General features: G+C 39.1%; 1 protein-coding gene and 1 pseudogene across 1 annotated transcript in view; one reads left to right on the plus strand and one right to left on the minus strand.

The window, feature by feature from the left end:
* SLC39A9 (solute carrier family 39 member 9) overlaps positions 1–15,316 on the minus strand; it is a 52,827-nt gene that overhangs the window by 23,255 nt on the left and 14,256 nt on the right. The window contains exon 2 of the mRNA XM_026519650.4: positions 10,483–10,591. Within this exon, the coding sequence (XP_026375435.1) occupies positions 10,483–10,591 (109 nt within the window). The remainder of the gene's footprint in view (positions 1–10,482; positions 10,592–15,316) is intronic.
* LOC113270393 (60S ribosomal protein L36a-like) lies at positions 1,072–1,394 on the plus strand (annotated as a pseudogene).

Here is a 15,316-nt window from a genome sequence, read left to right on the forward strand (position 1 = left end):
CTGACATTTTATTTTATTTTATTTTATTTTATTTTATTTTATTTTATTTTATTTTATTTTATTTTTTAAGATTTTATTTATTTATTTGACAGAGAGACACAGCCAGTGAGAGAGGGAACACAAGCAGGGGGAGTGGGAGTGGAAGAAGCAGGCTCCCAGCAGAGCAGGGAGCCCGATGCGGGGCTCGATTCCAGCACGCCCTGAGCCGAAGGCAGACACTTAACAACTGAGCCACCCAGGCGCCCCTAAAGTTGACATTTTAAAGGGATGTTAATTAATGAATCTTTGATCAAAATATTAGTTTTTATTTTTTAATTTTTTAAAAATTTATTTATTTTTTAAAGATTCATTAATTTGAGAAAGAGACACAGAGAGAACATCCACATGCATGTGAGCAGGGGGAGGGGCAGAGGGAAAAAAATCTTCAAGCAGACTCCCCACTGAGCCCAGTAGAGGCAGACTCCAGCTTGACTCTAGACTTGATGCCCCAACCCATGAGATCATGACTTGAGCTGAAACCAAGAGTTGTACACTTAACTGACTGAGCCACCCAGGTGCCTGGGTTTTTTTTTGTTTTTGTGGGTTTTTTTGAAGATTCATTTGACAGAGAGAGAGCATGCACACAGGCACGTGCAGGGGGCAGGGAGGAGAAGGGGCAGAGAGGGAAGGAGAGAGAATCTCAAGCAGATTTCCCACTGGGTGCAGAACCCCCACAACCCTGAGATCATGACCTGAGCCGAAATCAAGAGTCCGACCCTTAACCGATGGATCCACACAGATACCCCTAAAAAGAAAAAAAATCTATTATAAGATTTCTTCAGGGGCACTTGGGTGGCTCAGTCAGTTGAGCACCTGACTCTTGATCTCAGCTCAGGTCTTGGTCTCAGGGTCCTGAGTTTAAGCCCTGTGTTGCGCGCTCCACTACTTAAAAAAAACAAAACAAAACTTCTTCAGCAGATGAACGCTACAATGGTGATTTTAAATTTCTTATGACGTACGCCACGTAGCGGTCTATCATTAAGAATGTAGGCTTCATTTTTTTTCCATTTTTGTTATAGCACTCTCACAACCATGGTGAACGTTCCCCAAACCCACCAGACTTTCCGCAAGGAAGTTTCTGCAAGTACCAACCCCACAAAATGACACAGTACAGGAAAGGCAGAGGTTCTCTTTACACCCAGGGAAAGCAACGTTATGGCAGGAAGCAGAGTGGCTATGGTGGGCAGACTAAGTGGATTTTCTGGAAAAAGGCTAAAACTCCAAAGAAGACTATGCTGATGGTTGAATGTGTTGAGCCCAAGTGCAGATCTAAGAGAATGCTGGCTATTAAGAGAGGCAAGCAGTATGAAGTGGGAGGAGATACGAAGAGAAAGGGCCAAGTGATCCAGTTCTAAGTTCCATATTTAGTTATATTATGAAGACAATAAAACCTCAAGGTATATTCACTTCATTTGGTTGCAATTGCCTTTTAAGAGGAAAATAAACTAGCGCCATCAATAAAATTCTCCTTGTGGAGAAATTTAAGCTAAAAAAAAGAAAAAAGGTGTAGGCTTCAGAGTAAGACTGCCTGTGTTCACAACCTGATCGTGACACTTACTAGCTGAGTACCTTGGACATGTCATTCAACCTCTTTGTGGCTTCTCGTCCTCATCTGTAAAACAGTACCCACCTCAGAGGGCTCTTGTGCTGATTAGACAACAAATGTGAGGGGCTCCCCGCGATACCTGGTATATGCTAAGTGCTCACTCAATGTTCAGGAATATAGTTACATATTAGATGGAATTTGGGAGATTCATTTTTAAACATCTTATGTTATATAATTGATCTGAATATCAGTCAAAAACAATAGTGAGTAATAAAACAATATTGGGGGAAGGGAGAGAGGGGATAGGGAAAAAGCAGAGATCAGACATTTTAGCAGACAAAATACAAAGTTGAAGAGACAGATATCAGTCCACGATCATCCATGTTTCGGAATCCTGTAGTGAAAGAGTGAAAGAGTTTTAAAGAGCCACATTTTTATTAATGAATGATAGGCCAAGAGTTAGTTAAATATAACAGCGTTAACCGTATCCTTTTATTTAAATGTAGAGCAAAGTGACAAAACCGTAAGATAACTGTACTTCTCTAAAAAAAATCTGATCTGTGACATTCCTGGAGAAATTCAGTGAAATAATCTATATTGTACTTCTCTAAAAAAAATCTGATCTGTGACATTCCTGGAGAAATTCAGTGAAATAATCTATATTGTACTTCTCTAAAAAAAATCTGATCTGTGACATTCCTGGAGAAATTCAGTGAAATAATCTATATTGTACTTCTCTAAAAAAAATCTGATCTGTGACATTCCTGGAGAAATTCAGTGAAATAATCTATATTGAACCATTCCTGATAGTTCCAGTGACTATCCTAACAATTATGAAAAATACAGGTTTCAGGTCTTTGACCCCATAGCCTGCTTTCTCAATATACCAATTCTCATGTTCCAAAGAATTATGGTGGTTTCAAATGTGGCCCCACAGTAAATAAGCCCTGCAGCCCTCAACAGACTATATTCTTAAAACTTGTTTCTGTAGAAAAACAGTTTTCTCACACGAATGCTGATCTAATTCCAGTGATTTTAGAGCTATAATTATAGAAAAGTATGTGAGAGGTTCCTTTTACATTAACTAGTATTTAATAATGCTTATTAAAGTGCCAGAGCACTCAGTTAACATGAAATATTGAGCTCTGAAAAAATATCCGTTAATTATCGTAATTATAAGGTCCACAGAAGAACTAAACTATAGGTTGTAGTAAACACATACACAAACTCTTTTCTTGAAGCTGAGAAAAAAGCTGGTTGGATCTACAATAAAGAAAAAGAGGGAAAGGGTGGGGGAGGAAAAGATGAAGTAGCAGAAATGAAAGCAATGGGACTAAGCTCACCAGTGTGCAGACAGATGTGGAAAATGTAACGGCTGAAAGTTACTATGACGGTTAAGCGACCTCAAAAAATTTTTCACAGAGTGGAGTAGTGATATTTTACTTTTTAAAAAGAATGATGGGGACTTCTGTAGCTGGCTCAGATGGAGTAAACCTAGTGTTGCCTCAATCACACAATGATTACCACAGAAACCCTGGACAAAACGTACGCAGAACTACCGAAGGACTACAAATGTAGACAACAGCAAGAGGACAGAGGGCAGCAAAACTGCAAAAGAAACCTCGTCCTTCTGGCCAGAGGACCAGGGAAAGGTGCTGCTGGGGGATGTCCATATGGAGGGAAACCACCTCTCTTTTTTTTTCCCCAGACCTGCCTTAAAGGCAGTCCCAGTTGGGAAACTGCATGGCAGGAACACAGGCAGTGAAAACGCCCAGAAAAACCCGGTCTTTCTGGCCAGAGTGGTCTGAAGAGCGGAGGGGCCGGGGCGGGGGGGGGGGGGGATCTGGTTATTCTGTTCTCTCTCTTCTCCTGCCACTTTGCCCTGAGGGCACCCCAAGTTACACAGAACTGTGCAGTGACAGCACAGGCAGCTACAACTCCTAGAAAAACCCCATCCTTCTGGCCAGAGGACTAGGTAAAGGGTCCCCTGGGAGCCAGGGTGTGTGAGACAAATACTGGAGAGGAAACAGCTAAGGAGGGCTCCCCTAACAGTGCATATAAATGGCACGAGTCCCAGACTTACCCCTGAACTCTGCAGGCACAGGACATACCCAAAGCAGCATTACAAAGGCTTTGAAAACGGAACTAAAATTAAAACCATCACCCAAAAAGGCACTACAGAGCTGGCGGTCTGAAACCAACTAGGCTAAATGACAGCGAAAACAAAAGAACTACATATTCTCTAGACGATTTTGAAAGGACCCAAAGTTCCAAAATATATTATTAAAAATGTTCAGGACACAACCCAAACTTGCTTGACATACAAAGACAGAAAAACTGGGGTGCCTGGGTAGCTCATTCAGTTAAGTGTCTGCCTTCGGCTCAGGTCATGACCCTGGGGTCTTGGGATCGAATCCCACGTGGGGCTCCCTGCTCAGCAGGGAGTCTGCTTCTCCCTCTGCCCCGCCCCCCCTGCTTGTGCTCTCACACACTGTTTCATGTTCTCTCTCTAATAAATAAATTCTTAAAAAAAAAAAGAAAAATTTCACCAATTATGAAGGGAAAAAACAATCCAATCACAAGGCAACTCAGACACTGGAATACTCAAGACTTTAACACAGCCATCATCACTATGCACTCTGGGGTAAAGGGAAAAACGCTTCAAATGAATGAATGTTATTTGAAGAAATAGAAACTATAAAAAGAAACCAAGTAGAAATTTTAAAACTGAAAAACATAATATCTGAAAAAGTAAGTTCACTGGATGGCTCACTAGAGGGCTGATGACCACAAAGGAGAGAATCAATACCCTTGGTTACAATGACAGAATTGAACAGTATCAATAGAGACCACATGGCTCACAAAGTCTGAAATATTTACTGTCTGACCTGTTACAGAAAAAGTTTGCTGACCCCTGGTCTAAATACACCAATTTGAAGACAGAGAGATTGTCAAGTAGGATTTAAAAAATATGATTCAACTATATGCTGTTTACAAGAAATCCAATTTAAATATAGCGAATGACACATAGGTTAAAAGTAAAGGGATGAAAAAAGATACATCATGTAAACACTGATTAAAAGGAAACTGGAGTGGCTATGTTAATATCAAATAAAGCAGACTTGAGAACAAGAAATATTACCAGGAATAAACAGGGACACTACATAGTAATGAAAAAGGTCAATTCACCAATAAGACATAGCAACCCTAAATGTGTAGGCACCTGACCAAAAAGCTTTAATATGGATAAAGCAAAATAGAAATCAATAAAATACAAAGCAGAAAAAAAAATGAAATCAAACACGGTTCTTTGGGGAAAAAAATTTAAAAGAAAACACTACTGCAGACATTAAAAGGATAATAAAAGATTACCATAAACAACTCTTACTATGAATAATTTTTCAACTTAGAAGAAAAAGGCAACATGAATAGTTTTGTATCTATTAAAGAAATTGAATTCATAGCTAAAAACCTTCCAACATAGAACACTCCAGGCCCAGATGGTTTCACTGGTAAATTCTAGCAAACATTTAAAGAAGAAATATTTTTGATTCTATACAGTCTCTTCAGAATGTAGGAGAGGGAACACTTCCCAACCCTAAGAGGCCAGCACTACTCTGACCACAAAACTGTAAAAAGACATTGTAAAAAAGGAAAACCACAGGCCAACACTCCTCATGAAAAGAGATACAAATATCCTCAACAGGATCTTAGCAGATGGAATTCAGTGATGATAATCCCTAACAATCAGGGGGGGTGGCATATGCAAATCTAGTTCAATATTTGCATATCACTGTAATTCACCAAAGTAACAGACTAGATAAAAATTCTCAGCAAACTAGGAATAAAAGGAAACTTCGTTAACCTGAAGAGGGAATCTAAAAAATCTACAGCTAACATTATACTTAATGGTGAAAGACAGTGAGAATAAGGCAAAGCTGATGACTTTCATTCCTAATCAAACTCATACTAGACGGTCTAGCCAGTGCAATAAGGAAAGGAAAAAAAATTAAAAGCATATTGGAAAAGAAAACATTAAAGAGTCTCTGGGAAGGAAAGCATTAGACTGTCTGTATTCATTGATGGTATGATTGTGTAGCAAATCACAAGGAATCTACAAAAAAACTCCCCTAACAAGTGAGTTTAGCAAATTTCTATATACTAGAATACTGGAAACTGAAGTATTTTTTAAGTATCATTTCCAATCACACTAAAAACAGGAAATATTTAGGTATAAGTCTAACAGAACACCTGCAGGTCTGTATGCTAAAAGCTGTAACACTGGGGGCACCTGGCTGGCTCAGGCAGTGGAGCATATGACTCTTGATCTTGGGGCTGCAAGTTTGAGCCCCATATTGGGCACAGAGGTTACTTAAAAAAAAATTAAAAACTACAACACTGATAAAAGAAATCAAAGACTTAAAAAAAAATGGAGATATATATTATATTCATGGATTGGAAAATAAAATATTTTTAAGATGTCAGTTCTCCCCAAATTAATCTATAGATTCAACTCAGAGTCTCAGCATGATTTTTTGTGTAGACACTGACAAGCTGATTCTAAAGTTTTTACAGAAAGGCAAAGGAACTAGTTTAACCACAACAATTTTGAAAAATAAGAACAAAGTTAGAAGGACTTCACCATCTGATGTCAAGATATGCTATAAAGCTATAGTCATCAAGGCAAGGTTGTATTGGGGGCTCCTGGGGGGCTCAGTTGGTTAAGCATCCGCCTTCAGCTCAGGTCATGATCCCAGAGTCCTGGGATTGAGCCCCTTGTCAGGATCCCTGCTCAGTGGGGAATCTCCTTCTCTCTCGCTCTCTCGTGCTCTCTCGTGCTCTCTCTCGCTCACTCTCTCAAATAAATAAATAAATAAAATCTATAAAAAAAGAAAAAGACAGGGTTGTATTGGCAAAGGACAGACATGTAGATCAATTGAACAGAAGAGAGAGTCTAGAAATAGGCCAACACAAATGCGGTCAATTGATTTTTGACAAAGATGCAAAAGGCAATTAATCTTTTCAACAAATGGTGTTGAAACTATTGGACATCCATCCATATCCCAAAAAAATGAACTTTCATATCGTATACAAAATTCACTCAAAACGGATCAAAGACCTAAGTGTAAAACCTAAAATTATAAGACTTCTAGAGGAAAACAAAAGAGAAGACATTTGTGAACCTGGGTTCAACAAAGGGATTTTAGATATGACCCCAAAGCACAATTCATAAAGAGAGAATTGATAAATTGGACTTCATAAAGATTAAAAACTACTTGGTGAATGATACTGTTAAGAGACTGAAAAAATAAGCCAAAGACTAGGAGAAAATATTTGCAGATCACCTATCTGATAAAAGACTGGTATCCAGGGGGCCCCTGCCTGGCTCAGTTGGTAGAGCATGCGACTCTTGATCTCGGGGTCATGAGTTCAAGCCCACGTTGGGCCTACAGCTTACTTAAACAAAAAAAATTAATAAATAACTTTTACCCAGAACATATAAACAACCCTCAAAACTCAATAATAAGAAAACTCAACTTAAAAAATAGGCAAAGATTTGAATCATCAAAGAACACATAATAATGGCAAATAAGCATATGAAAAGATGTTTAACATTATTAGCCATCAGGGAATTGCAAATTAAAACCACACTGGGATAGCATTACCTACCTATTAGAATGGCTAAAATAAAAAACTGAAACAAAACAAACAGCATCAAGTGCTGACAAGGAAGGGAAGCAACTGAACTCTCATGCATTATTGCTGGGAATGCAAATAGTACAGCCACTCTGAAAAAGAGTTTGGTAATATCTTAAGTTAAACTACACTTACCATATGATCCAACCATCCCCTTATAAGTAACTACACAAGAAAAAGAAAAACTCACGTTCACACAAAAAAACCTGTATACAAACGTTTATAGTAACTTTATTCATATTTCCACCCAAACTGAAAATAACCAATATGTCTTTAAACTGGTGAAGGAAAAAACAAACTACGGTTCATCCAAACAATGGAATACCACTCAGAAATAAAAAGGCACAACAGACCAGAGACAGATACACAGAACGACATGATGGCTCTCAAATGCATTAGGCTAAGCAAAAGAAGCCAGACCAAAAAGCTACATAATTTCATTTATATGACATTCTGAAAAGGCAGAACTATAGGAACAGAGAAGAGATCTGTGGTTGCCAGAGGTTGGGGGTGGAGGAAAGGTATGATTACAGAAGGACAGCATGAGAGAATGGTTTTTGGGTGATGGCACAGCTCTGTGTTTTGATTACACTGGGGATAACATGACCATGCATCTGTCAAAACTCAAAGACGTGTACACCAAGAAGAGTGAATATAAAATAAATAAATGAAAATATTTTTCTCAATTGAAATGATGGTTTAGGGCTGGAGACTAATCCATGATGAAAGGCTAAAGAGACTAGAATGCTTATTTTTTAGAAAAACAGGTTTAAAAAGCACATTGTACTGTTTTCTTTTTTTTTTTTTTTAAGATTTTATTTATTTATTTGACAGAGATAGAGACAGCCAGCGAAAGAGGGAACACAAGCAGGGGGAGTGGGAGAGGAAGAAGCAGGCTCATAGCGGAGGAGCCTGATGTGGGGCTCGATCCCATAACGCCGGGATCACGCCCTGAGCTGAAGGCAGACACTTAACCGCTGTGCCACCCAGGTGCCCCTGTTGTACTGTTTTCAAATGAATCCACAAACTTATTTTGGGTCCCAAATCAAGAACACTGAAAATAAAGGAATGCAACCTGACAACATGATAGCTAAATTTAAGTTTAAAACTATACCTGAAATATGGTATGTGAGTTATATCTTAATAAAACTGCTATTAAAAAAAAACAAACACAAAAAAACTATACCTGAAACACTTTTCCTTTACCCCAGTGTTTCCCAAACTTTTCTAGTAAGAAACCGATAGAAACCTGTTAAAAATAGATATTCTCAGGGCCCTTCTCTAGAGATTCTGATTTTGTAGTCTAGGTTAGGGACCAGAAACTTTTAAATTGCACCCCTAAAAAAGGAACTTTTTAAGGAAAACAACTGCTACCCATAATTCTTTCTTAGCTACAAGGTCAAGCAAAAAAATTTTTTAATTGTCTATTTGGTCACGATCGGAAAGTTTTCTAGTATACAGAATAGTAATCCCTACACTGAAATAATCACACGTCAGAAAAATTCAAGATGATCCACTGGGATACGAAAGAAAACACAGGTGATGCTTGAAAAACGTGGGGGTTAGGGTGCTGACCCCCTGCGCGGTTGAAACCCACATATAACTTTTGACTCCTCAAAAACTTAACTCTCATACCCCACCGTTGACCAAGAAGCCTTACTGATAACATAAAGTCTTTTAACACATATTTTGTACGTTCTACGTATTATATACTGTATTCTTACAACAAAGAAAGCCAGAGAAAAGATTAAGGAAGAGAAACACATTAACAGTACTGTACTGAAAAAAGGCCACACGTAAGTGGACCCACATAGTTCAAACCTGTGCTGTTCAAGGGTCAACTGTGCTGGTCTTCTATACACATTTACTTTAAATCTCATACTTCAAAATTTTCTATTTTAGGTTTGTGTTTTATAACACATACAGTAAATCAGTACAATAGTGCATGCTTATCTTCCCCCCTCAAGTAGGATGTGTGATCAAAAAAGAGCGGAAACCACTACTCTGGGACTCCTGATTTATTATCTCCTCCCTAAATCTGACCAGTCGTCATCCTCTCTCCTGTTTTGCACTAAGACTCCCACAGTCCTCATATGTAACGTCTGCCGCCACTCTTTGCCTACCCAACACCATTCCTTATGCCTATATCCACACCCCAGGGAGGAGGGCATCATCACTCTGGATAAAGGACACAGTTTTTTTCCTTGACTGAGATCTGAATAGCTGCCTATTATATTGTATCTAGTATGAAATTTGGAAAGTGCCTACCTTTCTAGACTACTCTTTTTTTTTTTTTTAAGATTTTATTTATTTATTTGACAAAGAGAGACAGCCAGCGAGAGAGGGTACACAAGCAGGGGGAGGGGGAGAGGAAGAAGCAGGCTCCCAGCAGAAGAGCCTGACGTGGGGCTCAATCCCAGAACGCCGGGATCACGCCCTGAGCCGAAGGCAGACGCTTAACGCCTGCGCCACCCAGGCGCCCCTCTAGACTACTCTTAAAGTCCGACTGAGTCCTGGCACTTGAAGATTCCACTCACCAACGTAACAGCTGTGATTTTGATCCTTCACAGATGTCTGAAGTTTTGTGACAAGCAGTAATCTGATTTTGCTGAGTCACAAATCTAATTCAAGTATGTTTCCAGGTGTGAAGACCAAACTATCTAGCAGGTGAGTGGCCCAAGCTGCCTGCCCATTATTTACTCTCACATACCCATGCTGTTCCTTCTCTGCTCATTGTCCTTAGGGTCAGGAAAGACTTCTGTCACTTTTTTAGTTCTCCTTTACTGCAGAGATCCTCACCAATTACCTACAAGTTTACTGTCAAGATTCCTTTAAATCCACATGTGTATAATCTGTTTATTTTTTCAACTAAAGAACACTAAAAATACAACTACTATTATGTAGATTTGGGAAGTTTTTAAGTAGGCTTCAAAAAAGGCCTGTCATACTTAGAAAGACTGGAATTCATGCATTATTACAAATAAATCTTAAGTGGTATTCATGAATTGGGGATTCAGTTCACAAACTGCTAAGGATGTGTTCAATGTCAAAGATGTCAGAAGATATGTTTTAAGAACTCTTTTCAGGGTAGAATTCTATGGCAAATATGAACTATGTCCAGGAAAAAAACCCCACTAGGCTTCTTCAACCCTCCATGTCAACAACATATCTCAAAGAAGACGTTCTTCTTTCTCTCTCACCCTCCAGAATGTCTTCATAAAGTGCATGTACTCCTTCAGGCACGATGACCGCCAGTGCAGTTCCACAGAGAAGGCCAGCACCCAAAACAGTCACCAGCTTTAGTCGCTCCTGGAAAGAAAACACAAGAAACTGTTGAAAAGATTGATGATTGAATAAGAAAAAGTTTCTGAAGTATCTGTAATCAAGACCGTGAGCTGCTCATTTGTGAGACCAAAATCTACAATGGCTAGTGAACATGAAACAGGGTCAGCTTCGTGAAGAATTAACGCCAATTAAAACAGGGAGATGCCACTTACAGATTTGCCAGATTGGCAATGATGTGGGGAACCTTGTCTACTATCCATGATGGGAGAAACGAGCACAACTGTCTGATGCTGGGAGAAATGTAAATTGCTACCCAACCGATCTGGACCGCTATTTGGCGATTTCAATTTAAAGCCTCAAAAAATGTGAATTCTTGATCCAGCAATTTCACTTCTAGAAATTCATCCTAAGAAAGAACTGTGCAAAGATGATCACTGGCACTAAGACTGCAAACCTGAAAATATCCTAAATGTTCGAACAAGGAGACTGACTGAATAAACCATAATACTTCATCACAGTACCGCAACAGTCAGCCACTAAACACTATGATTCAGGTCTATTCATGGACACAGAAAGTCATGATGCACTGCCATGAGGGAAAAGCTAGTGGCAAACAATATGCACTGATAATCTCATATTTGTCATAAAAAGTATACATAGTAGAACAAGTATAAATCAAACATTAACAGATTTTTGACTTTATAATATATAAACATAATACGTTATATACAACTTACAAAACATATTTGTGACTGAGCGACAATGAACATGTATTACTCATAAAATAAAAAAATATGCTTAATTACTTCAGTACGAAAATGTTCTGCGAATGCCTTTAAAAACTGCTTTACTGAGGTATGACTGAAATACCAAAAGTTGTAGCTATTTAATGTAGACAACTTAACGTGTATGGAGGTAAGTATGTATCTGTGAAACCATCATCACAACCCATGCCATAAGTGATCTACGGTTTTAATCCAACCCAATCTCAATTTTTTTCTCACTACCCAAGTTTCTTTGAGAGACTGCCTCCTGACATACAAGATATAAAAGATTACATTTCAAAATTTCTTGAAGCAGCGGTGTACCCTATGTGGTTTCCTGGAGTCTTAGCAGTATGAAAAATGATCCTTAAAACTAAAAGGAGAAAATTAGGTAGGTTGCTTAAAAAAAGCTTCAGTAATTAACGGAGCGATACATACTTCACTTTTCTGTTTCAGTTTCCTTTATGAGGTTAGCAAAAATAACAGTGGCTGTATTTCGCTGACATACTACTGAACTTGTGACTCTGAGGCTAGGGGAATAAATATATAATATACACATACATACATACATACAGATACTGTCTCTATGGGAAAATGGGTTCTTAGCTGACAGGCTGGCTGAAGCATTACAGCCCCCTCGTTTGGGAGGAAGAAAGGAATCTATATCTCATTGTGTCTCTAGTGAAAATGGGGAAACTACAGTTGCAATGTCAGCACCAACTAATACTTGCCATATAGCGAGAGGGGGATCCCCCGCTCCCTAGCACACAGGCGAGGTCGGTCCTTCATACATTCAGGATGGCCATTATCAGCTACTTATAAATAGAGCATTCTGAATGCATCCAGCAGTTGGGGGACTGGCTTGGGAGGCAGAACTGGCTCCATGTCCAAACTGGTTAATAATTCAGTACTTTAGCTTTTCTTCTGTAAAATAAATATTTTTACATGTCTTATATAGGAGACATCAGGAGAAAGTGATTGAAGCATTTTGGAAAAACAACACCAAACCACTGGTGTTACTATTTTAATATTTAATACTGAACTATTCTAAGAGCTTTTGTCTCTTACAAGTTACTAAGCTCATCAAAGCACTGTTAATCATGGCATTCATTTGAGACGAACTGTCAGAGCATAGAGAACACAAGACGGAAAAACAGTTCTATTCTGTGTAGAGGGGACATGGTATATGACTTAGTCTTCTCATCATTTTCTCTAATGAATTCATAAGTCACCCTTTGTTTTAAAAAAATTCATGAATGTAAAGTTTTACTCCCCAGGAAGGACAAAAATCATGGTAAACTGAACCAGACTGAGCATACCATTTCATTACAGGGACTTGGTTTCAGAACTCCACAATTCAAACTAATGAATAAATTGCTAGGGAAGAAAACTGTCCTGTCAGCATTTTGACTATGACTATGCTCTACTTTGGGAAATGGAAATGAAAGATGCCCCTGCCTTAGAAATTAAGGGAAGATGGACAAGTGATGAAAGGAATGCACTTAAAAGAGAAAGAGCTGAGTGCCCTCAAGAATTACTTGGGTGGCAGCTCACATCACACACATAAATTAATTCTTGATGGATTATACTTTAATATAAAATCTAGAACTCAGAAACTTCTAGACGGAAGAGTATTTTTGCAATCTTGGTGTTGGCAAAATTTCTTAGCAAGGACACACACAAAAAAAGAATTTAAAACATCTGCTGATCCACTAAGAAAATGAACAGACAAGCTACATACTGGAAGAAAATATCTACAACACCTGTATCTGTAGTGGATGTTGTGGTAACACAGCCCACATCCATCTCCTCCAGGTTGGAGACACCTGTTCCCCTAGCTGGGGGGTGTTGCCTATTGATGGCTCACCGCTGAGTCACTCTGAGGACCTGACCTTGGGCCAAAGGGTACTGACTAACCTAAGGCTATATTCCCTCTCGCAGGGCAGTTCACATCCCATGACTAGTCCCCTGGGTTGTATGGAAGGAGGTACAAAGCCAGGACCCCTTGCCTCAATTCCAGATATCTCTGAAGAGCCATCCAGCTTCAGAGCAAGGTGAGCTGAGGCCTCTATTATAACCGAGTTACAGTTCAACTTCTCCATCTGCTTAATCCTACTCATTCTTCCCCAGGTGTTCCCCAACAAACCTCCTTTCCCAAGAGCACTCCCCCATAAACTTCCTGCGTGCAGCTCTCCTTCTCAGAGTCTGTTTTCTGGGGAACCCAATCTAAGATACTGATAAAGGGCTTGTGAAATATAAAGAACTTCTGCAATTTTCACAGCTCAGTAAGAGGCAAAAAACAAACAAAAAACCCACACAACAAAAAATGGGTAAAATATTGAATAGATACTTCACCAAGATACATGAATGTCCAACACACCCATGAAAAGATGTTCGGCATCTTTACTCACCAGGAAAATGCAAATCTAAACTACAAGATACCTCCCTACACCCACTAGAATGGCTGAGATGAAAGGCTGACGATACTAAATGATGGCAAAGATAGAGAGCAACTGGAACTCTCGTGCACTGCTGCTGGGACCATAAAATGATACAAACACTTTGGAAAACCATTAGTCTCTTATCAAGTTAAACCAGCAATTCCACTTTTGGTATTTTCCAAGAGAAATAAAAATGTATGTTCATAAAAACACTTGTACAAGAATGTTCATAGGAGCTTTATCAAAAATAGGCACAACTGGATCAGACGTCCACCAACAGGAGAACGTATAAACAAACTACGCTATACTCATACGATGGAATACCACTCAGTAACAAAAAGGAATAAACTGCTGCTACAGACAGCAACCTGATGAAGTTCAAAAACCTTATTCTGCTGTTTGAATGAAAGAAGCCTTACACAAAAGAGTTACTTACTGTCTGAGTCTATTCATATAAAGTTTAAAAGCAGGCCAAACTAAACCTTGGCAAAAGAAATCAGAAACCTGCCTCCAGCAGAAGGTGTTAGTGTGAGAACATAGTGGCCAGAGGGATTAACATTAACTAGAAAATGACACCGGGGGCGCCTGGGTGGCTCAGTTGTTAAGCGCCTGCTTTGGGCTCAGGTCACGGGGATCGACCCCGCATCACATGGGACTCCCTGCTCAGCGGGAAGCCTGCTTCTTCCTCTCCCACTCCCCCTGCTTGTGTTCCCTCTCACTGCCTCTCTCTCTCTCATAAATAAAAATCTTAAAAAAAGAAAAGAAAAGAAAAGAAAATGGCACTGGGTTATTTTTTTTAGGGTGCTGGAAATGTTCTTGACCGGGACGTGACGTACATTTGTATACATTTGTCAAAATTCATCAAACTGCATTAAGATAGGTACCTTTTACTCTACAAAATTACGTATCTATAAAAAATTACCTAGGTACTAATTTACTCAGCCAGAACCCTTGAAAGGATTCATCTTAGAACTATTCAATTGCAACAGAGCTTCTTCATGGCAGCTCTTTGAAACCAAGCTTAGAGTCTATGTAGAATACTAAAAGGCACTTCCAAAATTTTTTCTTAAACAATTCATCTGTCATTCAGACATTCCTTTAAAATCATTCCTCACAATATTATGTCAAAGACTGCACAGAAAAACCAGTGGTATTCGCAACTCTGGACCAATCCTCAAATTCACTAGGCACTTACCAAGTGCTTTAGAATATTCTACACTGGTGTCATGTGAAGCACTATAGAGACAAGATGTAAAAAGCAGGAGCAGAGGTGAGTTCTTGAGGCTTGCATGCTACAAAATTAAGTTGCAGGTGAAGTAGTACCGTATTTGATAACTGAGGGATACATGCCATCTAGAATAACTTAGACATCTATGGGCAGTAAGAAAAAAACTTTCAAATCCATAAAGAAAAAAAATAATTCTCCTAAAATGCTGCCTGATCCAAATTTTTAGAAAGACACAGTAAAAATTATTTTAAGGGACGCCTGGGTGGCTCAGTTGGTTAAGCGGCTGCCTTCAGCTCAGGTCATGGTCTCGGGGTCC

This window comes from Ursus arctos, unplaced genomic scaffold (genome assembly GCF_023065955.2).
Source record: "Ursus arctos isolate Adak ecotype North America unplaced genomic scaffold, UrsArc2.0 scaffold_25, whole genome shotgun sequence".
NCBI classification, from domain to species: Eukaryota; Metazoa; Chordata; class Mammalia; order Carnivora; family Ursidae; genus Ursus; species Ursus arctos.